Consider the following 26,215-nt stretch of genomic DNA (forward strand, 5'->3'; position numbering starts at 1 on the left):
ACTCCTCCCCCTACCTGGGCGCAGGTTGGGAGGGAGCCCCCCAAACCGAGGGTTGTAGCTCCAGCGGGGAAGGCCTTCCAGAGCTGGGAGGAGGCAGGGAGGGGGCTGGGATTTAGAGCAGGTAGGAGGGGAGGGGGGGAGTGAGCCACCTGGCTGCGGTGTTGGGGGAGAGGAAGGGAGGCCGGCGGAGGGGACAGCGAGCAGAGGCCTGGAGGCGGGAGCGACTCGGTGTCTCAGCTTCATCCTTTGAGGCAGAGCTGCTGCGGGGGGTTGGTGGGGAGGGACGAGAGGAGGGGACTTGACCTGCCCAGGTGGGCGAGGAAGAATGCTGGCAGCGGCTCTGGCGTCCCCAGAATGCCTATTTAGATGTGGAGGACTGAGTCTGATAGGGGGAGGTGCTGAAGCAAGGCTCAGGCTGGGAGGGGGGCCTCTGGAAATGCCTCCAGGGGCGTGTGCACCTGCGGGGGGGTGGAAGCCAGGTCCCTCCACTGTGTGCCCAGCTCACGTGTGCTCTCGATCCGTGCCTCTCTCTCTCTCTCTCTCTCACTGTCTTGCGGTAGCAAACATATTCTCCAATCTTAAGATGAAATAAAAACCAACCAACCCTTCTTTGGCCCCACGCTCAATGACCAGGGAGGGAGGGAGTGAATGAACGTATGACCAGTTGGGAAGTCACCTGGAGAGAGAAGGAGGCCCCCACCCGACGCGTCCTCCATCTGTTTCACGGGGGTTGGGGCCCAAGCTCTGTTAGTGCAACGTTCTTCCTACACAGCAGTGAAGAGGATGTCCAGCTGCCCCAGGCAACCTTATTCTCCACTCACGGAAATCTCCTGACAATCAAATATTTCTCATCCTGGTGGCTCAGCTCTCTGCAGGCCGGAGGGAGCAGAAGTAGAGACTCGCCCTCTCCCAGTCCCACCACCTGGGCTCTGGGAGGGACACACAGCAGGGGCTCCACCCTCCGCCAAGTTCTGAGCACCCAGCCTGATCCCAGCCTCTCTCTTCGGTGACAGTGGCGATTTGGCAGCCGGCAGTGATGGGCATCCAACGACCATCTTCCTTTCTCATTTGGGACACAGAAAAGCAATCACACCCACAGGTCACGGCACAGGCAATCAGAGACAGTCCCAGACTTTGCTCCTTCCTGTTCTAATGTACAAAACCATCCAGTGGATGAGACAAGCAAGCTCGGGGGCCCTGACCGGGTTAACACTTGCACAGATGGAGGGGTGACACTATCACACGGCCCCAGCATCCCAGCTTGGGCCTCTAGAAAGCATCCTCTGGGCCCTGTGGGGCCAGGCCAGGGCCTGAGGAGCCATGCGGGGGTCTGAGAGGTGCCCCAGCCCTTTCAGGTCAGAGGGTTCCCTCGGGGAGCTTGCAAGGGGAGCCCCTTGAAAAGGGAGCAGTAGAACCCGTCACAGCTGAGTCACTGCTACTTAGGAACATCTTGTGAAGGGCTCAGCCTGGCTCAACTGGACTGCAGTGGGGGAGACTGTCAGAGACTCAGGGGGTGTCCTCTATGGACCTGGAGAGCCTGAGGGCAGCACTGCCCACCAGAGCCTGGAGGACGAAGCAGAGGGCACTGGGGCTGGGCCTGAGGAGAGGGAGACTTTGGGGAGATGTGGGCACCCATCCAGTGCCTCCCAGCACCCCCTGCAATCCACATATACCCCCAGAGCCGAAAGATGGGGCTCCTCATCCTCCGAGGGCTGTTCCCAAGCTCAGGGAAACAGATGCAGCCCTTCCCAAACCCCTGGCCTTCCCGCCTTCCAGATTTTTCCACAGCAACTGCATCATTTTACATAACCACCAGCAATGCACAAGGTTTCCCATTTCTCCACATTCTTGCCAATGCTCATTATTTCCTGTATTTATTTATTTATTTATTTATTTGCCGCACCGCAGCAGCATGCAGAACTTCCCTGACCGGGGTTCGAACCCATACCCCCTGCAGTGAAAGCGCAGTCTTAATTAACCACTGGAGGCCAGGGAAGTCCAGTTTGTTTGTTTTTAAAATTACCATCCAATGGGTGTGAGGTGGTATTTTAGAGGGGTTTGATCTGCATTTCTCTAGTGACTAGTGGTGTTGAGCATCTTTTCACGTGCTTATTGGCCATTTGTATGTCTTCTTTGGAGAAATGTCTTTTCAGACACTTTGCCCATTTTTGAACTGGGTTTGTTTTGTTGATGTTGAGTTGTAGGAGTTCTTTATATATTCTAAATATTAACCCCTTATCAGATACGTAATTTGCAAATATTTTCTCCTATTCTATGGGTTGCCTTTTTACTCTGTCAATAATGTCCTTCGATGCACAAAAGTTTTCAATCTTTTTTTTTTTTTTTTAAATAAATTTATTTATTTATTTTTGGCTGCATTGGGTCTTCCTTGCTGTGTGCGGGCTTTCTCTAGTTGTGGCAAGCGGGGGCTACTCTTCGTTGCAGTGCGCAGGCTTCTCATTGAGTTGGCTTCTCATTGCGGTGGCTTCTCTAGTTGCAGTGGCTTCTCTTGTTGTGGAGCACAGGTTCTAGGTGTGCAGGCTCAGTACACATGGGCTCAGGCACATGGGCTTAGTTGCTCTGCAGCATGGGGGATCTTCCCGGACCAGGGATCGAACCCGTGTCCCCTGCATTGGCAGGGGGATTCTCAATCACTGCGCCACCAGGGAAGTCCCAAAAGTTTTAACTCTTGATGAAGTTGGATTCATCTAGTTTTTTCCTTTACCTGCCTGTGCTTTTGGTGTCACATCCAAGAAATAATTGCCAAATTCAGTGTCATGAAGGTTTTCCCGTTTTCTTCTACGAGTTTTATAGTTTTAGCTTTTATGTTTAGGTCTTTGAGTTGGTTTTGTATGTGGTGTGAGGTAGGGATCCAACTTCACTCTTTTGCATGTGGACTTTCTTCCTTTTTAACCCAGCCCCTGGAGCAGCAGCCCTTGCACACAAACCTCCCATGGCCTAACCCTCAGCAGGCACCTGGAGGAGCTGGGGGTGCCCCTACTTTAGGCAGCTCCCAATCACACTTACCCCCTCCCCACATGGTGGGCACATGACCTGGCTCAGTCAGCCAGAATCCTTCCCCAGGGCTTCATATTCACTGACACTGTACAAAGCCCTCCCCCTCTGCAAGCCTCAGTTTCTCCTTTGTACCCAGGGAGCTGGACCCAATCAAATCCCCCCTCTCTCACGAGAACTGTTGCACTTTGGACACAGCAAACTCCCCAGCACAGTGGAAATGTCACTTGTGGTCTGGTCTCAACTGACTGTCCCACCCCACCCCTTCCCCTCCTCCCCTCCCGCCTGCTTGCTCTGCCCCATACACACTGGCCTTTCCCTACTCACCCCACCTCCCGCTCTTTCTGCCGGGAAGGCTCTTCCCCCAGCCCTCCCCACAGGCCTGTTTGGAGGTCGCCTCCTCAGAGACCTCCCTGTCTAACCCAGGTGCTTTAGTCAGCGCTTGCTGTGTAACAAGTCACCACAAACTCAGTGGCTTTAAAGAAGGCACCTTTTTTTTTTTTAATCTTGGTTTCTGTGCATCAGAAGCCCTGGCTTAGTGGGGTCCCCTGCTCAGGGTCTCGGAAGACTGGGGTCACCTTCTCCCATCCTCTTGGGGCTCAGGGTCTCCCGCAGACTCCCTGGTTGTTGGCAGCTGTCAGCTTCTTGCTATTGAAGACTTGGGGTCCCTGCTTTCTTGCTGGCTGTCAGTGGGGGGCCATTCTCAGTTCCTGGATGTCACCCCCTGTTCCATGCCATGTGGCCCTACCTACAACATGGCAGTGTGCTTCTTCACGGAGTATCAGTTCTGGATACACGTTTGTGAATGACTGATGAGGGGACCACCGAGAGGCCACCATGGAGAACCTGTGTGCAGGGGTGCAGGCTGCTCACAGAAGGCTTCTGAAGGCTGAGGATTCCACAGAAGGCTTCTGAAGGCTGAGGATTCCAGAGCCTGCCCACCCCCTACCCTCCTCCAACCCACCCTCCAGCTAAACGTCCCTCCTCTCTCCAACGATCCCAGCACCCTCTCTCCCCCCCAGCATGAGGACCCCACACCACCTTCCACTGGGATAGGAGTTCTCTCTGCTGGTTGGAACTCAGCCACCTGGGCTGAGGGCCACACCTCCGCCACCTCCGGATGTCCCCTCACCACAAAGAACCAGGACCTTGTCTTGCATCTCCTGCTCCACAACCTTCTATGGCTCCCCATGGCCCACAGGATCAGGCCCAGGCCCTCCACAACCACATGCCACTTCCAGTCTGCCTCCTCACACTATACCCACCATCACCCCTCCAGCCCACCTCCCCCCACCTCACTGTGAGCCCTACCCTCTCTTTGCCCCCTTAGCTGTGCAGAGCCCATGTGGGCCCCTAGTTCTCCTCTCCTTCCTCCAGCAATGGCCATCACCTTTCACTGGCCACGGCTACTTGCTGGGTGCCTTCCTCATGCAGCCCTGTGCAAACCTCCTGGTATCCTCACAAGAAAGATGGCACTGGCACCTGAGGCCCATGCTCCTGGGGTTCCTCAAAGTGGAGCTCTGCAGCCAGGTGCTGTGCAGCAGGCCCACCTGGGGCACTTGTTAAAATGCACACTTCCAGGACCACTCAGAGCCAGCGAACCAGGGCTGGGGACCCAGAGAACAGATGTCTCAGACAATCCCTGATCCTGGCATTTGCCTCAATGGAGGGACAAAGTGAGGCAGCACCTCAGACCAGGCCCACACTGGGTCACTGTGGGGACCCAGGAGTGGGCAGCCCCTCTGGACTTCAGAGCCTAGGAGAGACTTGGAATGCTCACATGCGGCTCAAGGGGGCCGGGCCCTCTGGCCTTGGTTACCTGGGACCCCAATCACTATAACCAGGCCCTCTCGTTGGGCCACTGCTGACCAGGAAGTACCCTAGACAGACCCCCTCTCCAGCCCAACAGAGCCACCAGACCCAGCAGACTACCCCCGACACACACACCGCTGCCCACCCCCCATCTCAGGGCTTGTGGCCTTCCTCACTGTACTCCCCCAGAATAACAGAACTGCTGGGAGCACACGCAATTCATCCACTAAACACCCGCTGAGAGCTTTGGGCCAGATGTGGGCCTTGGGACACCAGACCTAGGGTCCCTGCCCTGGAGGCCAACAGTCCCAGCACAGTGCCAACTAGGGGACTGGGGTGGGGAGGAGGAATGCAAGGAAATGGAGGGAGGAAGGAGGAAGGAGGAAGGAGACAGAGGGAGACTGTGAAAAGGAAAGAAGCAGTGAATGAAAGCAAGCCCCCTCTGCTGTCCAGGGCCGCCAGGAGCCCTGCACCGGCCGCGCGGCCCGGGTCGGGGCCCGGGACACCTCTCGCCACCTGATCCCAAAGCGCCCAAGGGCGGGGCGGCCTGACCTTGGAAAGCGCCCTCTCCCACCGCGAGCCGGGGGACAGGGGTCAGGGGCCGCCCGACGGGGAGGCGCCCAGCGTGGCCGGGAAGGACCCGCGTTCGCACACAGGTTCAGGGTGGACCCGAGACCGGGACGGCAGGGATGGGGCCGTGATTCGGCCGGCCTCCCTTCCCCTCCCCCACCCGCTCGCAGCCCCGACGCCCCTCCCCCCAGGGCCAGCCCCCGGGTTAGGGAGCGTCCACACTTCTCCTTCCGTCGGTCGGGCCAGCACTCGGCCTTTTGTACGGGGTCTGCTCATTGGGCAGATTCGATAAACGCCCCGCCCAGAGCCCCGAACTGGCCAATTGCAAGGGGCTTCACAGCGGGCCGTACGCGAGGGATCGTCACCTTGCTGCGACGCTTCGGGGATCCCTAGGCCTCAGTGGTCTTTGCTCCCCGGCCCCGGATCCTAGCCTCAAGGAGACCTCTGGGAGCCGTGCCCGGGGAGGTGCCCGCGGGGCATCCGGGGAGCCCTTGGAGATCTCGGCCTCCCCGTTACCCCGCCGCTCGCCGGTGTGTCCTCGGGTGGACGCGTGCCCCGCGAGGGGGAGTTTGCAGACGCTCCCTCACATCGGGGACGCGGCTCCTTTAAGGGCGCAGGTGTCCAGGGCGCCGCCTGACTGGAAAGCCGCCCCCGGGCCGGGCTCCCGGGCCGGGCCCGGGGCGCGGGCGCGCGGCGGCGCAACGCGGGCGGCGGGCGGCGAACGGCCTAGCGGGCGGCGCGGGGCGTGCGGCGGCGGCAACGGGTTGCGGGGCAGGCGCGCGGCGGGCAGGCCTCGCAGGCCCCGCCCCGCCCCGCCCGCGCCGGGGTCCTCGAGCGCTCGGGCTGCGCGCGGAGCGGGCTCGGGAGGGAAGTCCCGAGACAAAGGGAGCGCCGCCGCCGCCGTCTCGTCCGCCTCGCTCGCCGGGCCGCGGCCGCCCGAGGTGAGCGCGCGGGGCGGACGGGCCGGGGGCCAGGCCTCGGCGGGCCGCGGCCTCCGCCGCCGTCGGGCCCGGCCGGGCGGGCGCCCTCCACCCGCGGCCCGGCCCGCTCCCGGGAACCGGCCCGCCCCGGGCTGCTGACGCCGTGGCGGGGGCCGGCCCGTTGGGCTCACCGGCCCGCGGCCCGAGCCGCGGCCCGGGGGGGCGGGGGACGTTCGCTCGGGCGCGCGCTCGGGCAGGTCGCGGCGCGCGAGTCGCGTCCGGGGCCGCAGACGGCGCCCGCCGCTCGGGCCGCGGTGACAGGAGCGCCGAGCCCTCCGCCAAGGCGGAGCGTTTCCGGGGTCAAGGTGTGCGCGCGAACCTGTGGCGCGTTCCAGCCCGGGAGAGGACGCACCGCACAAAGAGTGCAAAGCCGCGCGCTGCAGAAACGCGGGCGCGTTTGGGGGGTGGCGTGTGATGTCTAGAAATGAAAACAAGTCCGAGCTCTTGCGCCTCCGGAGCTCCGCTCCCAGTTGGTGGGACACTGAGTGTTAGCACTCCCCTTTACGGGGAGATTCACTCTCAAGCCTGCTTTGTACCAATTGCACGGAGGCTGGAACTGGTAGTTAGGCGAGTAGGAGGAAGGCGAGGCAATGATTAGCTGGGATCATGGTAACGACTAGCACCTGCTCCTAAATCACGGAATTAGTTGGTCTGGTTTGTATGATTTGGAAGTAAGCTTAGTTCCTCAGTTAGCAAAGTTACTGTTCTGTGTTTGCGGAGCTGGCTTTTGTTGGTCTCCTTTTAAAGCCTGTAGTCCTAAATGTTTCTTGCTCTTAAGGAAACCGTGCCTTTGGGTAGAAAACCTATCCAACAGAAAAGGGAGATGGATCCCAAGTTTGTCCTGACTTGTTTATGGCCTTTCGGGTGGTTTAGGCGTGAATTCTGTATCTTGTTGCACCTTTGTCTGGTGAGTCTTGCTGGGGGTTTGGGGCCTTGCTTCAGAAACGGCCTGGGGTCCTAGGAAGTAATGTCAGGAAAGAACAGAGAACTGCACCTGGTCTGGAGTGTCTCCTGAGTGCAGGGTGCCTGCATCAGGTGAAGCTAGTGGCTTCCCCTGGGGAGTTTACGTTTGGGTGAAAAAGACCCATCCAGGGCTTCTGATCCTTTATCAGTTTTATCCCCAGTCAACCTGTGGGGGTCACAGTGCTATTGTCCATTTTACAGGTGAGAAGGTTGAGGGTGGGGGAGAGAAGCCACTCGCCCACATGTGCAGCCAGTAAGTGGCTCTGAAGTCTGTGCTGTCAACTAGAAGAGCGGGTTCAAGTACAGCCTGATCTGGAAGAAGATGACGGCAGATTTCCAGGGTCTCCCTGGAGAACCCGGGTCCTCCCCTGCAGGCTCTCTCTAGCAGTTCATAGATATCTTATCTTCATATCTTAATGATTTTGCTGTTCTAAAGCGTCTAGTAACACTTAACTGCTCCTTAAGTGCCTCTCTGTCGTTTGGGGAAGGCAGATTCGATCCTAAGTGGGATTCTGAAGGAGTGGCTCCATGTTGTAATTAAAATGTACCAAATTGGCTGCTTTCTTCTGGGGAGCAGGAGGCCAGACCTCTGCCTGGGACAGTGCAGGTGTGCACCTGTGGCTGTTTGCCCTGGTGGTGGAAGCGGTCTTTTTGGTTCCCGCTCTGGTCCATTGGCACCCCTAAGGAAGGGGCTGCAGGAACTTCTGTGGGGACCCACCCCCCATTACCTTTCGCACCTGAGACAACCACAGCTGGTGCTTGGACAGGGCCTGCAGAGGCAGCTTTGTCCGTTGTCAGCAGAAGAGGTGGCCTGTGGTGGGGTCCTGGCACGCGGTCAGCAGACAGGCGGTGCTCAGGATTGCCCTGCTGGCCTCGCCTGCGTCCTGGCCCAGCCCTGCCCCTCCAGAGCCGCCCGAGTGCTGGCTTGCCCATTCCGGAATCCACGGATCCTCGGCGTCCAGAGCGCTGCCCTGGGGCTCCAGAAACCAGTCTTGACACCTGGCCGAGCACAGACTCAGGAACCTCACGCCAGCTGCTTGTCTTCTGCTGCTGAATTTCTGCGTTCATTAGTTCAGAGGTGGCCGCCAGCCTATGCTGCGTGCTCTGCCCTGGCTGGTGAGGGGCTTGCTGTGGACATCCTCCACATCTCTCAAGCCCCCTGTGGGGGGGGTCGTTCCCACCAGCCCTGGGGATGAGGTGGGGTTGAGTTCTCTTTAGAAGAGCCATTTGAAGGGTTTGAGAAAGTCTCAGGAATGAAGGTTTTTCAGACTCGGGGGTTACTGCCCTAGCCTCCGACAAGAGAGAGTCTTAAAGACAAAAGCGGCTGGCACTCTCCTGTGCCCTGATCCCCTGCGTCTCCCCGCCTCCCTCAGGCAATCCCAGGCCCTCAGGACCAGTGCCCACCCTTCCGGCTCTTTCTTCTCTTCCTGCACTGAGCCCATTGCTGCAGGCTGTGTCCAGGCAGCCACCTGACCACCATTAGGACCCAGGTGCCGCCCGTCTCGTAGTCATCCTGCTTTGTGTCTCCTGGCACCTAGCACTTCTCCCCATGTCAGCCATCCGGGCAGCGACACTCATAACCATTCGTCAATTTATGTTGCATGAATGAATGAAAATAGCAGACAAAGGTGTGCCATCCTGGGAAGGAGATCCTAGACATGTTCCTGATGGTCGGGTCCACGGATGGGGAGGAAGCGGGCAGACCAGAGCTCTGGGGTTGGGGGGTGGCAAAGAGAAATTCTGTTTTGGGTGCAGGCCTGGTGTTACTTGTCTTGGACTTAATCTTGAGGTTGGGCAGGGTTATAGCCTTTTAGAAGGTGTGCTCGGGTCAGAGTGCCGCCAGGGCAACAGCTCCTGTCACCATGCCTGCTGAGTGGGGGGCTTTGATTTTTTTTTAAATATAAATTTATTTATTTTATTTATTTTTGTCTGTGTTGGGTCTTTGTTGCTGCACGCGGGCTTTCTCTAGTTGTGGCGAGCTGGGACTTCTCTTCGTTGCCGTGTGCGGGCTTTTCATTGTGGCTTCTCTTGTGGAGCACGGGCTCTAGAGTGCAGGCTCAGTAGTTGTGGTGCAGGGGCTTAGTTGCTCCGTGGCATGTGCTCGACCAGGGCTCGAACCCATGTCCCCTGCATTGGCAGGCGGATTCTTAACCACTGTGTCACCAGGGAAGCCCAGGCTTTGATTTTTTTTTTTTTTTTTTTTTTTTTTTTTTTTTTTTAAAAGGAATTCCTTTATTTTTATTATTTATTTATCTATTTTTGGCTGAGTTGGGTCTTCGTTTCTGTGCAAGGGCTTTCTCTAGCTGCGGCAAGCGGGGGCCACTCTTCATCGCGGTGCGCGGGCCTCTCACTATCGCGGCCTCTCTTGTTGCGGAGCACAGGCTCCAGCCGCGCAGGCTCAGTAGTTGTGGCTCACGGGCCTAGTTGCTCCGCGGCATGTGGGATCCTCCCAGACCAGGGCTCGAACCCGTGTCCCCTGCATTGGCAGGCAGATTCTCAACCACTGCGCCACCAGGGAAGCCCCAGGCTTTGATTTTTGATCCTCGCTTTTTTTCACGATGACATGAGTATATGTGTTTCTTGATGACACACCACATCCCGTTGCTCTGGTGTTTTGCAGTAACTCACCCCACTTCCTGGGACCTGGGCTCCTGGGTGATGCTGGAGGCCGCGGTGGCCATCCCAAACCTGCCCCCCCCCCCCGCTATGCTTACTTCTTGGGGAGTCGTCCAAGAGCCAGATCCCCGCAGAGTTCCTGGCTCCATGGGGCCACTGGGCCTGGGGACGTGCCCTTGTAACTGGTGCCCAGTGAGGTAGCCGCCCAGGGCCCCAGTGATCGGCTGGTCTGCTGTTGCATTGTTGACCTGACCCCACCTCTCCTGCAGGAACATGGGCGTGTTTGTGTTGTTTGAGGCCTGGGGGCAGAGTGTCCCAGCAGATGCTGGGACAAGGTTTTGATTTGGATTGCTGGAGCACTTGGGGGTCAGCCTGAGCCAAGGGAGGGGGCTGCAGGAGTGATTATGAGGCAGGGGCTGCAGAGAGGAGCAGCCCTCCTGCCGGGAGTGGGAAGACCCCCTGGGTTTGAGTTGAGGCTCTTCCCTCAGTGGGCAGGTTACTTCTGATCTTCCCTTCTCAGGTCTAAAACGGGCTTGGTGGTCCCCAACTTTGGGTCAGGGCCGGCACAGCTGGGAAGCACGGCTGGTTTCCAGTTCTGTGTTTGTCAGAAGTTTGTTCTTCTGTGCCTGGTTGAGAGCCGTGTTGTGGTTGCGAAGGGTGCCCCGTGTTGTCCGAGGGAACTCGAGGTGCTGGACCTCTTCCCTGCCAGAGGTGCAGAGGGGGCCTGTCCCCAGGCCCTCCAGTGCAAGCCTGCAGGGTGGGGGCAAGCCACCGGCCATGCTCGTGTAGGATTCACTCTCCTCGGTCTTGTTAAAGGCTTGCTTAATGGAAATACTTGATTCAGGGTACCTTTAATGTTCCCATGGACTCTGAAGACCAGCAAACACACTTGGGATCAAATTTTCCAGCAAGTTTTCGGGTCTTAGTTGTGGCGTGTGGGCTTAGTTGCCCCGCGGCACGTGGGACCTTAGTTCCCCCATCAGGGATCTTACCCGCGTCCTGTGCATTGGAAGGCAGATTCTTAACCACTGGATCATCAGGGAAGTCCCTAAGGGTCGCGTTCTCGTGGGCAGGAGGTCGAGGGCAGCAGGGGTTACGATAGAGTGCCACATGCCTGGCGGTCTGGTCTGTATGCTGCATCAGCAGCACCTGGGAGATGGGCTGACGGCTCCGGGCAATGAATCTGAATGGCTGATGCCGCCAAGCCCTGAGGGTCTGTGGTCCAGAGGTGCAGGGGAGCCAATATTCTGGAGAGACCAGGAGTTTTGAGTAGCCTGGCTGCAGGGCCTCCTCCCCCTTTTGTTGACTTCCCCAAAGTCACTGGGAGACAGGTCTTGGCCCACTCACAACAGGCAGAGTGGCAGCGGGTCCTAGGGTGGGGCTGTAGGATGAGAAAGTGGCAGGGGCCAGGGAAGGCCCGAGCCCCCAGGCCTGGTGACAGGTGGGTCTGTTGGATGCTGGGGTGGGGGGGGTGCTGCCTCTGGACTTGTGCAGCCCCCACCCGTTGCATGGTTAAACTGCTCTCTGCCCAGGGCTGCCTTCCTCTTGGTTGCCTTCCAGGACCAGGGCTCTCCTCCTGGCCGGGCCTGAGTCTAGATTCTGAGCCCCCGATGCTGGGCCGGAGGCCTGCCAGCAACCCCACATCCCTGCACTGGCAGAGGGGAGCACTCAGTGACTGCCCCTCCCAGGTCTCAGGCCCGCGCTCTGGACGTCCCCATCTTGTCCCTGCCTCTGCTACGGAGTCTGGTGGAATTGGGGTTCCTGTCACTCCAGCGGGTGCCACAGGACAAAGAGGGCAGGGCTAGTGGGCAGGTGGCTGCTGGGAGTGCACGGCGCCCCCTCCCCACGCAGCACCTGGCAGCTGTGTGAGCTGGGCCTGGGGCTTTGCTTCTCTGGAGCTCTGTGTCACCATGAAATGCAGGTCACAGCGCATGCCATAGGGGCCTGGGGATGGGAGACCCGCTCCCTCTTCCCTGGTGAGCTGCCTGCACCAGGAGGCTGGGAGCGCCGCCCCCCCCCCCCAGGGTGGGGGAGCTGTGACAGCTTGTCCAGAGCGGCGTGTGGGGCCGGGTGGGAGCCTTGGTTTCCCTGCTTCTTGGAAGCGAGTCTGTTGGGCTGGGCCGGGTACGGGGTGAGGGGGCAGAGGGCCCATGGCTGCCGGTGCTCATCGCACACTCTGCCCGTCTCTTCTAGGGACGCAAACATGTCGGGGATCGCCCTCAGCAGACTCGCCCAGGAGAGGAAAGCTTGGAGAAAAGACCACCCGTTTGTAAGGAAAGCTTTACTTCTGCGTGTGGCAGGGTGATGGTTTCCCCTTGACGAGAACCTCAGGTCCCTGTGGGTTAGCCATTTGGCCTCTGGGCTGATGCTGGCGGGTTTATCCCGGGAGCAGGGAACCGGCTGCCATGGCACTGATGTGCCCTGTGTTGTTTCCTCTCAGGGTTTTGTGGCCGTCCCAACAAAAAATCCCGACGGCACGATGAACCTCATGAACTGGGAGTGCGCCATTCCCGGGAAGAAGGGGGTAAGAGGGGCTGCCCCCCTTCAGAAGGACTCAGGTTCAAGTGTGTGTGATGATTGTGATGGTCACGCGGGCCATGGTCCCATCCCCTGGCCAGGGGGACAAGGTTAGGGTGACATGTGGCCCTCCGGGCAGTCTTAATTCAGAAAGGAGCTGGGCTGTAGCAGATGGGGAGGGGTGGCATCATGCAGCCCCCCTGCCACGTCCCAGGAGCAGGAGGAGCCCTGGAGGGGGTGGAGGGGGGCTGAGGTTGAAGCAGCCCGGACATGGCGATGCTCTGAGGCGCGGGGGGTGTGGGTCTTGAGCCTGGGACACCTGCAGATCCTTAGACACAGAGGCCAGGCATCAGCCACCTAAGACAGCCATGTGGGGCCCCGCGTGTCCTGCACTCATGGGCCACGGTGCTGCCTCCTCCGCTCACCTGAGTGTGCCTGGGTACGTTAGGACTGGCACGTTGGAAGCGTTTGGGAGGGAGGGTCTCTTGGGTGAAGTGGAAGGAAGGAGGAGACTCCTGAGGTGTCTGGGTGATGACAGGGCTTCATCGTCTCCATTTTCTCCTACCATGGTTGGTTGTAAACATACAGCAAGAGTAGGCCTGGGGGTGGTGGGTGGGGAGGGGTGCTGGGCTGTGGAACTGGGAGGTTGCCCAGGGACCCATGGGACCTGAGGGAGGAGACTCACAGAATGCCCCCCAGGGGAGTCCCCTGCCAAGTCTTCACTGTACACACTCAGTGTTGGGGGGAGCCCCCCAGGGCCCCCTATCTCTCCAAGGAAGGCCCTTTCCAACTCGGGGTCATGGAGGCCCCAACAGTCCTGGTGGTGGGCTGTGAGCCATTAGGAGCCGCCTCTGGGGGGCCCTCACCGTCCTGGGGTGCAGCCAGAGCAAGCCCCTTGCCCCTCCTGGGCCCAGCCCGCCGCAGAGGCCCGCAGCACACCTGATCACAGTTTTATTTCCCAACAGACTCCGTGGGAAGGAGGCTTGTTTAAACTACGGATGCTGTTCAAAGACGATTATCCATCCTCACCTCCGAAATGTAAGTAGAACGCAGTCCTCAGAAGTCGGTTGGCTTCTGCCTTGTTCTAGCAGAGAGATCTAAGGTCCTCTTCAGAGAGCTTGGGACTGTGGAGCTTCAGTTATGTCCTGCTCTGCTCCTGGGGTGGCTCCAGGGACTCTGATCCTTGGGACTGGCTGTGGATTTGAGTCTGTTTGTACCCCCAGTGGCTGGAGGTGCACATAATAGGCCCAGTGTCAGACCCAGAATCCCAGCTCTCATCACTGGGAGGTGGGCCCTTAGTGCCACCGAGATCCAGCCCTGGAAGGGGTAGACGTGCAGAAGGACCGCGGTCCAGAGCCTCACCCCCCCAGAGGGTTTTGTTGCTTGTTAGAATTTGATACTTATGTGGTGCAGCGTGTGCACCCTGAGTGGATAGCGTGCTGAAGTCTCCAGAGAAGGCGGCAGGAAGAAAGGGCCGAGGCTGCATCTGAGATAGTGCTGTGGCCAGACCGTGGGAACACATTTCAGCAAAACTCAGAAGGGGCCCCAGGTCCCTCCCCTTTTGTAGCTGGAAATCAGCAAATGCTATCTGTCTCTGGTTAATTGGGTGTGTTAACGCATACCCCAGCATGTGAAGAGTGCCCCCGGCACGTGGTGGGGCAAGACTGTGTCAGCGTTCACTCTGGTGGTCAGTAATTCAAGATGTCTGTTACAAAGGCACAACCAGAAGAATTTCTAAAACTAACAGTTAACCACTGGGATGGAGACTTATTTCATTTGGGGTGGTTCTTTGCTGTTTGAATTTTTTTGCCACGTACAGGTATTACCTTAAAGAATATCTTTAATCAGGGACTTCCCTGATGGCGTAGTGGTTAAGAATCCGCCTGCCAACGCAGGCGACATGGGTTTGATCCCTGGTCTGGGAAGATCCCACATGCTACAGAGCAGCTAAGCCCATGTGCCACAACTACTGAGCCTTCACTCTGGAGCCCGCGCGCCTGGAGCCCGTGCTCCGCAACAAGAGAAGCCACCGCAATGAGAAGCCCGCGCACTGCAACAAAAGAGTAGCCCCCTCTCGCTGCAACTAGAGAAAGCCTGTGTGCAGCAACATAGACCCAATGCTGCCCAAAGAAATTAATTAATTTTTAAAAAAAGAGTATCTTTAATCAAGAAATGAGACATTGTAGCTACTTTCATCACTTCTATTCTACATTGTATTGGAATTCCAAGAAGATAGAGCCAGGCAAGAAAAAGAAATCCCAGCAGAAGAACTGGAAGACAAGACTGCAGACAATCTTTCTCTGAGTCTAAGATTGCTGAATAAAAGACTAATTCACAAAATTTTTTATTTAATTTAAAAGAGGGGAGACTTCCCTGGTGGTCCAGTGGTAAAGAATCCACATTCCAAAGCAGGGGACATGGGTTCGATCTCTGGTCAGGGAACTAAGATCCCACATGCTGCGGGGCAGCTAAGCCCGTGCACCACAACTACTGAGCCTGCGTGCCGCAAACTACAGAGCCCACACCCTCTGGAGCCTGCGTGCCACAGCTAGAGAGAGAAAACCCGCACACCACAACTAGAGAGAAGCCTGCACGCTGCAACGAAATATCTTGCATGCCCAACAAAGATCCCACGTGCTGCAACTGAGACCCAATGTAGCCAAAAAAATAAATAAATATAAATTTAAAAGGGAATTCTCTGGTCCAACTTTCACTGCCGAGGGCGTGGGTTCAATCCCTGCTCGGGGAACTAAGATCCAAGGACAAGCCCCGAGGCGTGGCCAACAAAAAAGACCTCTCCGCTGAAAATGATCAGATGTTTCTGCAAGGATCAGAGGCAGCCTTGATCCCTGGCAGGACAGGCTGTGTGCACAGCTTGGAAGACTGTGAGTGCATGTGCCTGTTCTCTCCCAGCTCTTCTGCAGGTTCAGTGTGATCCCAGTCACAACACAAGCAGACTTTTTTGGAAACTGTCACACAGACTCTAAAATGCAGGAAATGCAGGGTGCTGAGAACAGCCATGCCCTTGGAGATTTGTGGGGGGGGATTGTGAGGCCTAGGCTGAGGCTGCTTGGGTGAGAAGAGCACCCAGACCCGTAGGACAGCAAGATGGAAAGCGGGCTGAGACTTGCTGCAGGGACACTGAGATGCAGGCCTGCAAGGCAGAGTCCAGAGAGGCCAGCCGTATACAGGCTTGGCTGATGACAGAGGACTCTGGGAGGTGTGGGGGCCCAGTGGAAGGAGAGCTTGCTCTCCTGCGCATCTTGGTGCCCGGTGGGAAGTACAGCTGTGGAGGCGACGGGAGGACCTCTCCATCACGTGGGCGGGCTGAGAGCACTTTAACCATAAGGAGAGAAAGGATGAGCTGGACTGCCTTTAAATCAAGACCATCTCCTCACCAGGAGACACCAGTGAGAGTGAGGAGGAGAGAAATGGGATGTGTTTGTCAGTTCTCGTTCCAAATACATCAAGAGCATCTGCACTTCAGTGAGAAAGGGTAAACCGCCATTAGCTCAGGCCCTTCACAAAAGAGGCTCTCCACCCAGCCAGTGGGCACAGGGGAAGGTGCCTGACCTCATCACCAGACCCTGCAAGTGACAACCCAGCGGGAACAGGCAGGCAGCGGGGAGGGAGGGGCCCAGCTCTAGAGAGCACTTCCCTCGGAAAGCTCTCAGTTTGTCTACTGAGGCCACACTTAACGCCTGCTCTGGGACCGGCTGTTCACTGAGGAGAGACCCAGTGAAAGTGTGCACACCGAAAGGCCTGGGCGGCGTGTGTCCGGGAAAAGCTGGGGGCAGCGCAGGTGTCTGTTCACAGTAGAACGGACACATGAACAGTGGGACAGTCTGCAGCAGAGAGAAGGAAGAGTCTGTGAGTGTTTGTGACATGAGTGAGTCTCCCAGATGCCGAGGAGCTGGACCATGTTCCGTTTGTGGAGGTCAACAGTCCATGTGATGGCAGTGTTAGGAGTCAGGAGGGTGACCTGGTGCAGAGGGAAGGCAGCCAGTGACCTGAGACGGGGGTGAGGGGCTGGGGGGGTGCTGGGAGACAAATAACTGACAAAGGGCCTGTGTCCTACGTATATAAAGAGCATCTGCAAGTCAACAAGAAAAGCGTGTGAGAGGTTTAAAGAAGAGCTTCTCCAAAGAAGCAGCAAGTGTGTCGCAGGGAGTGAAAGGAAAATGCAAATCAGAACCATGAGAGGCAACCACTGTCATTTTATCAGGGTGCCTGACACCACCAGGGGCTGGCAAAGTCACAAAGTGTGGGAGCATGCAGACCCTGCTGATGGCATGTAAGTTGGTACAGCCGCTGTGGAAATGAGCAATATCTACTCAAGTTCAACACGGACACCTTGCAACCCAGCATTTTCACGTTGAAATACACACGTGCACCAGAATTCACGTTCAGGAGTGTTTGCAGCTTCAGTCGTAGTAGCTCAGATGTGCACCTACGGTGGGGTGGACAAGTCCATGGGCAGCTTCTCCCAGCGAGCCCTGTGCGGCAGCAAGGTGCAAACTGACCCCTGGGTGTAGAGCCGCGAGTCCTGGTCTGGAGGCGGGGCAGGTGTACAAGTTGGGATAATGAGGCAGGTGAGGGAGGGAGTTTTCTGGAAGCTGTTGGTATGAGTGGGTGTGTTCATTTTTGGTAATTCATCAAGTGTACTACAGTTGCTGAACTTTTTTGGGTATAATTAAATAATGTTTTAAAAATCAAGAGAAAGGGGGAAAGCGCCCAGATGAGAGAAAAACACTAACACGTTAGGTGAGTTAATGGACCCTGGGTGGGGCTCATTACAGCAATTTTGTCCTGCCTTTTTTTTTTTTTTTTTTCCTTTTTTCTTTATTCTTTTTGTCCGTGTCACAAGGCATGCAGGATCTTAGTTCCCCAACCAGGGATTGAACCCACATCTCCTGCAGTGGAAGCGCAGAGTCCTAACCACTGGACCATCAGGGAAGTCCCTCTCTGCTCTTTTATGTTTTCAAATTTCCTACATGTATTCTTTTTTTCTTTTTTTTAAGAAAATTAACTTTTTTTGCTTTGTGTTATTTTGTTTTTGAAGAAAGAATGTGGGGTCCTAAAAGCCTCTGTTTTGAAGCAGGATGATCTGCTTTGAAAATGGCCACTTGTTTGGAAGGGCCTCTGAGTTTCTGCCCTTGGCTCTCCCGCAGGACCCTCCTCACCTGCTGCAGTGGCCCCTTCCCATCTTCCTGAGTCAGGCCACAGCCTGGCTGGGAGGACATGGGGGCAGCCATCCGGGGCTCTGTGCTCTGAATGCCAGCCACCCCGGGTGGGGTCCTAGGAGCACGTGGCTTCCCCTCTGAGTCTGTCAGGAAGGTGACTGCTTACTCCTCCCACCTCCTCCCACCTAGAGCCCAGTTTCGTTTTTCTAAGTAGTTCTTGGCCAGGTGCCTGGTGACCAGCCAGGTGCCCCAGTGTAGGGGGAGAGGCACCGTCAGGGCAGGACATTACTTGGTAGGAAGACACCTGCCACCAGAAACATGTTTCTTTCATTCCCTTTGCTCCAGGCAAGTTTGAACCACCGTTATTTCATCCGAACGTGTACCCCTCGGGCACAGTGTGCCTGTCCATCCTGGAGGAGGACAAGGACTGGAGGCCGGCCATCACGATTAAGCAGGTATGGAGTGCGAGCTCCCTCCACCCTTCAGGGCCCGAGGGCCAGTGGTCCTCCATCCCGGGAAAGTTTGCCTTTCAGCACGCTGGCCTCCCACCTTGCTGTGTTTGTTTTGTCTCTTACGCAGATCTTATTAGGAATACAGGAACTTCTAAATGAACCAAATATCCAAGACCCAGCTCAAGCAGAGGCCTACACGATCTACTGGTTAGTAGCAATCCAGCCCCGTTTGCTGCAACTTCTTCTTGGCCTCCCTAAAGTCTGGTCTAGGCTGCCCCTGACAGCCTGGCTGGGAGGCAGCGGTCGGGGGGTGAGACACGGCAGCCGGGCTGTCCTGCAGCCACGGGAGCTGCGTGTGCAGAAACAGGTGACCCGTGGCGGGGAGGGTGGGGGGGGTTGTCAGGAAGCGGAGCTCAGGTGTTGGCCACTTTGTGTCTGAGCTGTGTCCGGGCCGGCCCTGAGACTCTGGTCCAGCTCAGAGGGAACGTCGCCCTGAGTGGGGCCCTGAGGGAGGGATGTCCCAACAACCCAGTTCAACCAGGGACCCCAGACCTCCCACCTCGGCCCTCCTGCTGCTCTCCGCATCTCCAGCCCCTCTTCCTGGTCCCGCCTCGGTGTGGTGCCTCCCATGGGGGTGGTCAGCGGGGGCGTGATGATCAGGTTGCTCTTGGCCACCCAGCTGCTGTGATCCCTACCTCCCCACCCCCCAGTGCCAGGCGTCCACTCCATGCCTGGTCCTTCCCCGCATGGCACGTGGGTCCTGCGTCCACTCTCCACGATGAGGGAGGAGGCCTGGTATGACGTAGTTGGGGTGAGCAGTGGTTAAACGTGGCGCGTGGGCCTGTGGTCCTCCCCAGGCTGGTCTGGACGGGGCCTTAAGCTAGGCTGGGGCCCTGACGCCCACTGCTCCATCTGCCCACGTTTAGAAACCCAGGCCCACACCTGAGGGGAACTGGGGAACGGAGTGTAGCATTTTCTGGGGACAGTGCCCAGGTGCCCCAGTGGCCTGGGATCCAAGGGGCTGGCCCTCAGGAGAGGCCAGGCAGGGGCCTGTTCCTTCCTGGAGGGCATCTGGAGTGGGAGGTGGAGGGTAAAGCGGAGGCTGAGACTGTCCTCGGGCTGCTCTGAGCAGCCAGCACCCCAGCTGTTCCGAGTCCACCCGAGAGAAGCACCACGTTGCAGGAGAGGTATTTCTCTTCCCAAGATGGGTCAGGTCTCTGGGCCCAGCCCAGTGTTGTCTAAGGGCAGGAGACACCCCCCGGCAGGGCCAAGGTCCCAGAGCCCCCTGGCCCACCCCCTCCGGACTTCAATCTGGCCTCCTCCCTGGGGCTCCCCGCCAGGGGGCATTGCTCAGTGGTTCGAGTGGAGCGTGAGCGACTCCTGCCCTGACCTCAAGCTGGGCGCTGTGTGCTTTCACTGCCGCGCCCCATTGGCGCGCACCCTTTGTAAATAAGGCCACTGGGGTACTCGTTTGAGCTTGAGCCCTTACGACAGAGGTGCGTGGCCCTCGAGCCCGAGATGTCTCCTTGCTGCTCATAGAGCAGAGCCGGGTTTTCCTGGGTCTCCTGTGTTGGTGGCAGCGGCGTGTGGCCGAGGTACCATGGGACACGGCTCTGCACCGTCAGGCGCCGAGGCTCTTCTGGTTGAGTGGTCGGTGCTGGCCCAGGCTGGTGGGGTCTGCCTGCGTTCCCACCTTGCTTCCAAAAGGTCACAGGGCACGTCCTACGCTGGCAGGTGCCTGCAGCCCCATCCCGGCCTTCACTTGGTCAGTGGCGGAGCTGGATTTGGCTGTTCTGCCCACTCCTTCCAAAGCCCCCCCAGCCACTGCCTCCGCCCTGGGGCTGTGGTGGCCTGGGCTTGACACAACACTGGGAGCCAGGGTCAAAGGTCAGGGGCCGGGGGTGGGTGCGCTCAGACCACTGTAGGCGCTGGTCCTGTGACCTCGCTCTCCAGCTCTCAGGGCCACACCAGCCTCCTTGGCGCCGGACCAGCACAGGGCCGCACCGGCAGCTCTGCCTCTCCCGCTGCTGGCGCTGCAGCCATTCCCCAGGGAGGCCACAGGCAGGGTCCTGGGCACTGGAGCCGTCGGCACCGTGGTGCAGCTGAGGAGCTTCAGCCACCCCACGCCTGGGCTGTGGTTACACGGCCTCGGGCTGTGGTTACACGGCCTCAGGCCGTGGGCTGCGCTCTGAGGGGCCTCACTGGTTGCACAGCACAGTTTGGAAGGACCCCTGACTTTCTTATCAGGGGCTTTGCACACCTTCGTGAGGGTCACTGACCAGCCCCAGCACTGGGTATCCAGGAACCCTGTCTGCAAATGTCTCCCCTCTGGGTGATGCACACTGGCCCCTTTTATCAGCGGTGGTTCTCACCCTAGAGCCCCAGCTGGGGTCCTGCCTGGCCGCCGTAAGCTGCTCGCACCTTCTCCCGCGGTACTGAGAGCCGAGGGCAAACCCCCCAGAGGTTTGTGTCTGGTTTTGAAGCAGATGGTACTGGGAGATCTGTTTCCTCCAGTGACGAGTATGATGGATGCTGCCTCAGAGGTAGGGAAAGAAGCTGCTGGTCGCTGGCTAGACCGGCAAACCCACAGGGCTCACCCTCCTCCCAGTTTGGCCCAGGACCGGTGCCCCCGAGACCTCCTCACCCATGCGCGCTCCAGGCTTCCTGGGCGCCCTCGGGCAGCGGCCGCACCTTCTAACATGTCTCTCTTTTGACCTTCTCAGCCAAAACAGAGTGGAATACGAGAAAAGGGTTCGAGCACAAGCCAAGAAGTTTGCTCCCTCATAAGCAGCGACCTGTGGCATCATAAAAAGGAAGGGATTGGTGTGGCAAGAACTTGTTTACAACATTTTTGCAAACCTAACGTTGCTCTCTACAATTACTGGTCACCTGGGGAGGGTTGGGCGGGCGCCATTTTCCATTTCCGCCACTGGTACAGTCTCGGCTCGCTGAATCGCCCAGTTTTTCATACAGGGTCTCTTCCTTCAGTCTTTTGTATTTTTGATTGTTATGTAAAACTTGCTTTTATTTTAATATTGATGTCAGTATTTCAACTGCTGTAAAATTACAAACTTTTATACTTCAATGAGTCCCAAGGAGCTAGTTCCTTTGCTCGCGGATGCAGGCATGCTTCACGCCGTCTAGAGCTGCACTTAGCCTTCAGCTGGCTGCACGAAACAGAAAATCAGATCTGCCCCGCCCTGCCGCCTCCTCTCCCAGAGCCCGGCTTGTGTTGCTTACGAGCCTCAGATCCACAGTCAGCCAGCGTCGCGTTTCCGCATCACTTCCTTTGTGTTTATATGGCGTTTGTCTGTGTTGCTGTTTAGAGTAAATAAACTGTTTATATAAAGGTTTTTGTTGCATTATCATCATTAAAAGTGAGGAGGTGACCTCAGTGTGCCCAGCACCCCACACTCGGCCCCATCCTCTGTAAATAGTGCTGTGTATTCTTCCCCCCCCCCCCCCCGATGCCAGGGCTCTGGGTTGCAGAGTGCTAGAGAGTTCTGGTCTGGTCAGGTTGGAACTGGCATCGAGACCCTTGTAAAGCTTGCACCGCCTGGGCCATCAGGAGGACGAGATGCCTAACCCAGGCCAGGCGGGCCCGGGGAGGACTGCCGTTCAAGCATCTCGCCCCCTCAGTGCCATCGCAGGCGGCTGAGGGTGGCTGGGCCCTGGCAATGGAGCCCAGCCTGTGGGTGAGGCGTGTGGCCTCCTCTTGCCCAGCAGCGCCCTGGCCTCAGCAGCTGCCCCAGCCTCTACATGTAGCACCTGCGCCATCCCTCCCCGCAACTCCCACCAACCCCCACTCCTGTGCTCGCGCATCAGCGTCCCCGTGTCCCCGCCAGACGCAGGTGGTCCTGGTACCAGGACAGCCTGAAAGAGCAGCAACCCGGCCACCGCCTGCCCCTCAAGCTCTTCCCTTTTCCTGAAGCATCCTGCTCTGCCTGGAGGCCGCTCTCAAAGCACTGCGGATGAGGCCGCTGCAGAACTTCGACATCCTCAATGCTGTCGGAAGCGGGCCTGGGTCCCGGCTCAGCTGGAGGTGCCGAAGATGGAGCCGGGAAGTGGCAGAGGGGGCCGGGCCCGTGTCCTGCACCCCGGCACTACCAAGGCGGGTACTTGGCCTCCGGGTCCCAACGAGGCCTGGAGCCGGCCTGCCCTCCCACCCTGAAGACCCTCGCTGGGGGACCCCTGTACCTGTGGCTCCGGCCCACAGACCCAGGGGCGGGGTGATCCCCATAAGAGCTTGAGGAGGACTGGTCACCCGGGCCCCTGGTCAGGAAGGGCCAAGGCTCGCCTTGGAAAACGTGACCCGGCAACAGGATCGTGGTGGAAGTTGGGGGCCCCTGAGCCCACAGCACCTATGGCTCAAGGCCCCAGTGCCTTCCTTCCCAGCTCACTGAGCTGGATGTGTCGAGTTGCTGAGCTCCCAGTTTGATGTCCGCAATGTGTTGGGCACAGAGGGCCTTGGGGGGATCCAACGGGTTGTGTATTTGTAGCCTCTCCCAGAATGTCTTATTTTGTAATGACCGAACTACTCCTAGTAATAGTTATACATGTATATGGTAATATATATGGAAATTCAATATATTTTCTAGTTAAAGCATTCTAAAGTAATCAGTGTTTCTAGCAAATTGTCGTGACTTCGGCTAATGAAATGTCCTTTTGTGCCACAGTCCTTGGCTTAACAAAGATGTGAATCTTGTAACACAAGAACTATGAAATGCGATGATCCTGTTTCTACTGTAAGGGAAGAGCGTGTGTTCCCAGCATGAGGTGCCTAATAATTAGTGAGGAATTGTGGGCAATAGATTAACCACTGTATCTAAAAATCCTCTAATTAAAACATTTCCACTAACTGCCGCCTGCAGGGTGTCCTTTTCCTGCTCCGTCCGCACAGGCTGCCTCATGCTCGGTGTCAGGGGAGCCAGGCTGGCCAATTCCAGGGTCCTGTGCTGCCGGCCCAGGAGCTGCTGGAGCCGCCTCCTCCCTCGGCTTCCAGCATCAGACGCTCAGTGACCCGCAAGTGGCAGAGGGTGACATTCCCTAGAGCCAAGGTTGAATCCCCCGGTCTGTGCCTCTGAGGCTGGGACGTGGGTAGCCAAGGCTGGGCCCACATTCTGCACTGACCCCTGGCCCTGTCCCCCGAGTCTCGCCTGTACATCCCTGGCCTGCTGGAGCAGGTTCCCCCCATGGGGACCTCCTTCTAACTGCCACAGTGGACCTCCCCGGGGCACCAGGATACTGTCCTCACGGTGCCAAGGTGCCTGTGAGCCCTTGGCTCAGACCCTGACCAGGCCCCTGGAACAGTGTGTCCAAGACTGGCTTGGGCCAGGCTGTTACACAGGTGCAGAGCAAGGAACCCAGCGTTGGGGCTTCTAGGAGAACTTGACCACAGGTGGGACAAGCTGGGAGCCTTTCTCCCCAGGAACCACTCTGCCTGGAGCCCAGATAGGCTCCTGGCTGGGCTCTGGGTCCCTGGGGGTCTCCCCCGGCCTCCCTGGACTGTCCTGGCCAAGTCAGTACCGTGTCCTCACACCTGCCCACCCCCATGAGGCCACCTTGCTCCCTGACCAGGCGGCCCAAAGCCCTCCTACCATATACATCAGGCCCTGCCTCCAGTTTGAGGTTGCCATGGTGACGTGTTGCCAGGTTGGAGGGCCCCTGAGCACTGACTTGGGCCGGCTCCAACTGGTCTAAGCCAGCTCCAGTGGGGAGGGGCCCAAGGAGTGCTGGTCCAGATCTGTCCCCAGCTGACCCTGGTGCTGAGCCTGGGGGTGTCCTGCCTCAGTGGTCAGGAGGCTCATCTGGAGGCCTTCAGACTACTGTGACCCCATCTGCAGAGGCCATGGGCCTGGCGGAGGAGCTAGAGCACTGGGTTCCATCCACACTTAGTTCCTCAGACCCTACGGACTTTGCCACTTGCCCAAAGCCTCGGGCCTCAGTCAGGAAGCTGTTTTATCTGAGCTTTTAGAAGAAAATAATGAGGGAGCAGCAAAAGAAAGTTGCAGGGCCCCAGCCTGGGTCCTTCCCTCCCAGCCTCTGCTCTTACAGGTGACCCATCCCAAGGGGGTCTTTCTTGCCTTGAGGAAGGAATCTGGGGCCCCAGAGTCAGGATGAGTGCCTCAGCCTCCTGTGTGCAGAGGGATGTGCGTGGAGGAGCCAGGCACCTGACCCATTCCCAGCTCTGCCGCCGGTCGCCTGGGCCTCAAGGAGACCTGCAGAGCCCTGGCTGGGCTGCTGCTCTGTCCCCACCCCCAGCCCCACGAAAACCTTGGGCCTGAGGCCTCAGAGCACCCAGCCTGGCACAGGCTCCACCTGCGCAGGTGCTGGCAGCAGGACCCCCACTGGGCTTCTGGTTAAGTGCCCCAGGCAAGGGGTCACATGTGGGCCAGACCCCCTCTCACCTGGAGCCACCACTTCTGCTGGCAGAACCACCCAGGATAGCACAGGCAATGGGACAGATTCCTGCAGTCCCTCAGGGTCCTCCAGCCCAGGGCAGGCAGGGACCCTGACCCGAATCCCCGGGCTATGTGCCCATGAGTTCCCTGTGGTCCACCTCCCTTCCCGCTTTTCCTGCCATTGTCCTCCGACAGGTGCTATGGGGGTCAGAGAGCTGTGGGAGGAGCCTGACTGCTAGGAGGCTGTGCCTGCAATTCCAAGGGCTGCCACCATAGGGCATGATTTCATGCATTATTAAAAGTGATGGCAGTGCCCTGGACTTACCAGGATGCCTCTCACCTCTGAGGCACCTTCTCCCTGCCCATCAGCAGCCATCAGAGTGTTTGCCCAGAGCCTGGTGTTTTTCTCCTGGCCCTAAGGAGGAAAAGCCACTCACCCTGTCTGCCAGACCCTTTCCAGCTGGAAGCTCCACGAGCAAACCCACCTCCCCACAAGACCCACTGAGCCCTGATCCCCATAGGCAGGGTGTCTTGTGCCCTAACTCCTGTGCATGCCCTGAGCTGCCCCCTCACAGCCCTTCGAGCTCAGAACCGCTGTGGGGGACCTGGGGCAAGGGGGCCAAGGTAAATCCTTCAGCTCCAGGCCTGGGGCGCAGGCACGGGGCAAGGGGCGTCCCTCCCTGTCCTCTCCTGGCTGTGGGATCACACAAGGATGAGCTTAAACCTCCAACCCGCGGAGGCCAAAACTGAGTCCCTGAAGGAAAGAGCCCCTCCCAAGGCCACTGGAGGGTCCTGGGCAATGGTGGCACCAGTTCCCATCCCCCGTGGACTGGAGGAGCTGCAGCTGACTCTAACCAGCACTTGCTCCACGGTAAGACCATCCCCTCCCCCTGCTGAGAGGTGGGCTCTGCTGCTGCTATCTCCGTTTTACTATTGAGGGAAACTGAGGCCCAAGGCAGCGGAGGAGTGTGGCAGGGCAGGAGTCTGACCCAGGAGGTTGGGGGAGAATAAAGGGATCGGCACGAACGGGACCATCACTCCCTCCCCAGGAAATGTTTGTGGAGGGAAGGACCCTGAGGATTATGCTTTCCTGGGGAAACAGAAGCCCAGAGCTGGGCTTGGGACCCAGCCTGTTGCTGTGTAGCCCTGGACAGGCCCTTTCCCCTCTCTAGGCCTCTCTGGGCCTCAGTTTCCCTACCTGCAAAAGAGAGTGGTGAGGTCTCCTGGCGCCCTCTGCCCCGACAGGCTGCGTGGTGTTAGTCCTAGGGGCTGGTGCACCTTCGTGACATCGCTGGCCCCCAGCCCCTTAGCTCCCCTCAGAGCTTGGGATGAGGGTGTGAGTAGAGGCCCCCTCCACTGGCAGCTGCCCCTCCTAACTTCCTGTTTACAGCAGCTGCAGACTCTCATCTCTTCACCCCAAAGCCATTAGGGTCACCATGGCAACCAGGCAGTGTTTGTTCCAACAGGTTGGCAGAACCTGATGCAAGACTGCAGAGGTGGGGGGGCATCAGCTACAAGACCCTGGCTCAGGACCTGCCAAATCCCCAGGGAAGGACATTAGCTGCACCCAACCCATTCCCATCCCCTGCAGAAGGAAGCCAAGGGGCAGCTGGTGGCATGGGATCCAGGCCCCTCCCCTGCTCACCTGACTCATCTGTCCCAAGCCATTGTGCATTTCCTGAGCACCCCCGCCCCCATCTGCCTGG

At 58.2% G+C, this 26,215-nt stretch overlaps 1 protein-coding gene across 3 annotated transcripts; it reads left to right on the top strand.

The window, feature by feature from the left end:
• The first annotated feature begins 5,904 nt into the window (after positions 1-5,904).
• On the top strand, positions 5,905-21,457 carry UBE2I (ubiquitin conjugating enzyme E2 I). 3 transcript variants are annotated; one of them, XM_082361087.1, is made up of 7 exons: positions 5,905-5,927; positions 12,150-12,225; positions 12,397-12,480; positions 13,439-13,511; positions 18,002-18,111; positions 18,236-18,315; positions 20,832-21,457. In XM_082361087.1, exons 2-7 carry the CDS (start codon positions 12,160-12,162, stop codon positions 20,893-20,895), a joined length of 477 nt encoding a protein of 158 aa, XP_082217213.1. In that variant the 5' UTR covers positions 5,905-5,927; positions 12,150-12,159; the 3' UTR covers positions 20,896-21,457. The 3 variants fall into 3 exon arrangements, with proteins under 3 accessions (XP_082217213.1, XP_082217211.1, XP_082217212.1); XM_082361085.1 differs by lacking the exon at positions 5,905-5,927 and adding an exon at positions 6,183-6,338; XM_082361086.1 differs by lacking the exon at positions 5,905-5,927 and adding an exon at positions 6,777-8,456.
• The last annotated feature ends 4,758 nt before the right edge of the window (positions 21,458-26,215 follow it).

The sequence above is a fragment of the Balaenoptera borealis genome, assembly GCF_965194805.1.
Source record: "Balaenoptera borealis genome assembly, chromosome: 16".
NCBI lineage: Eukaryota > Metazoa > Chordata > Mammalia > Artiodactyla > Balaenopteridae > Balaenoptera > Balaenoptera borealis.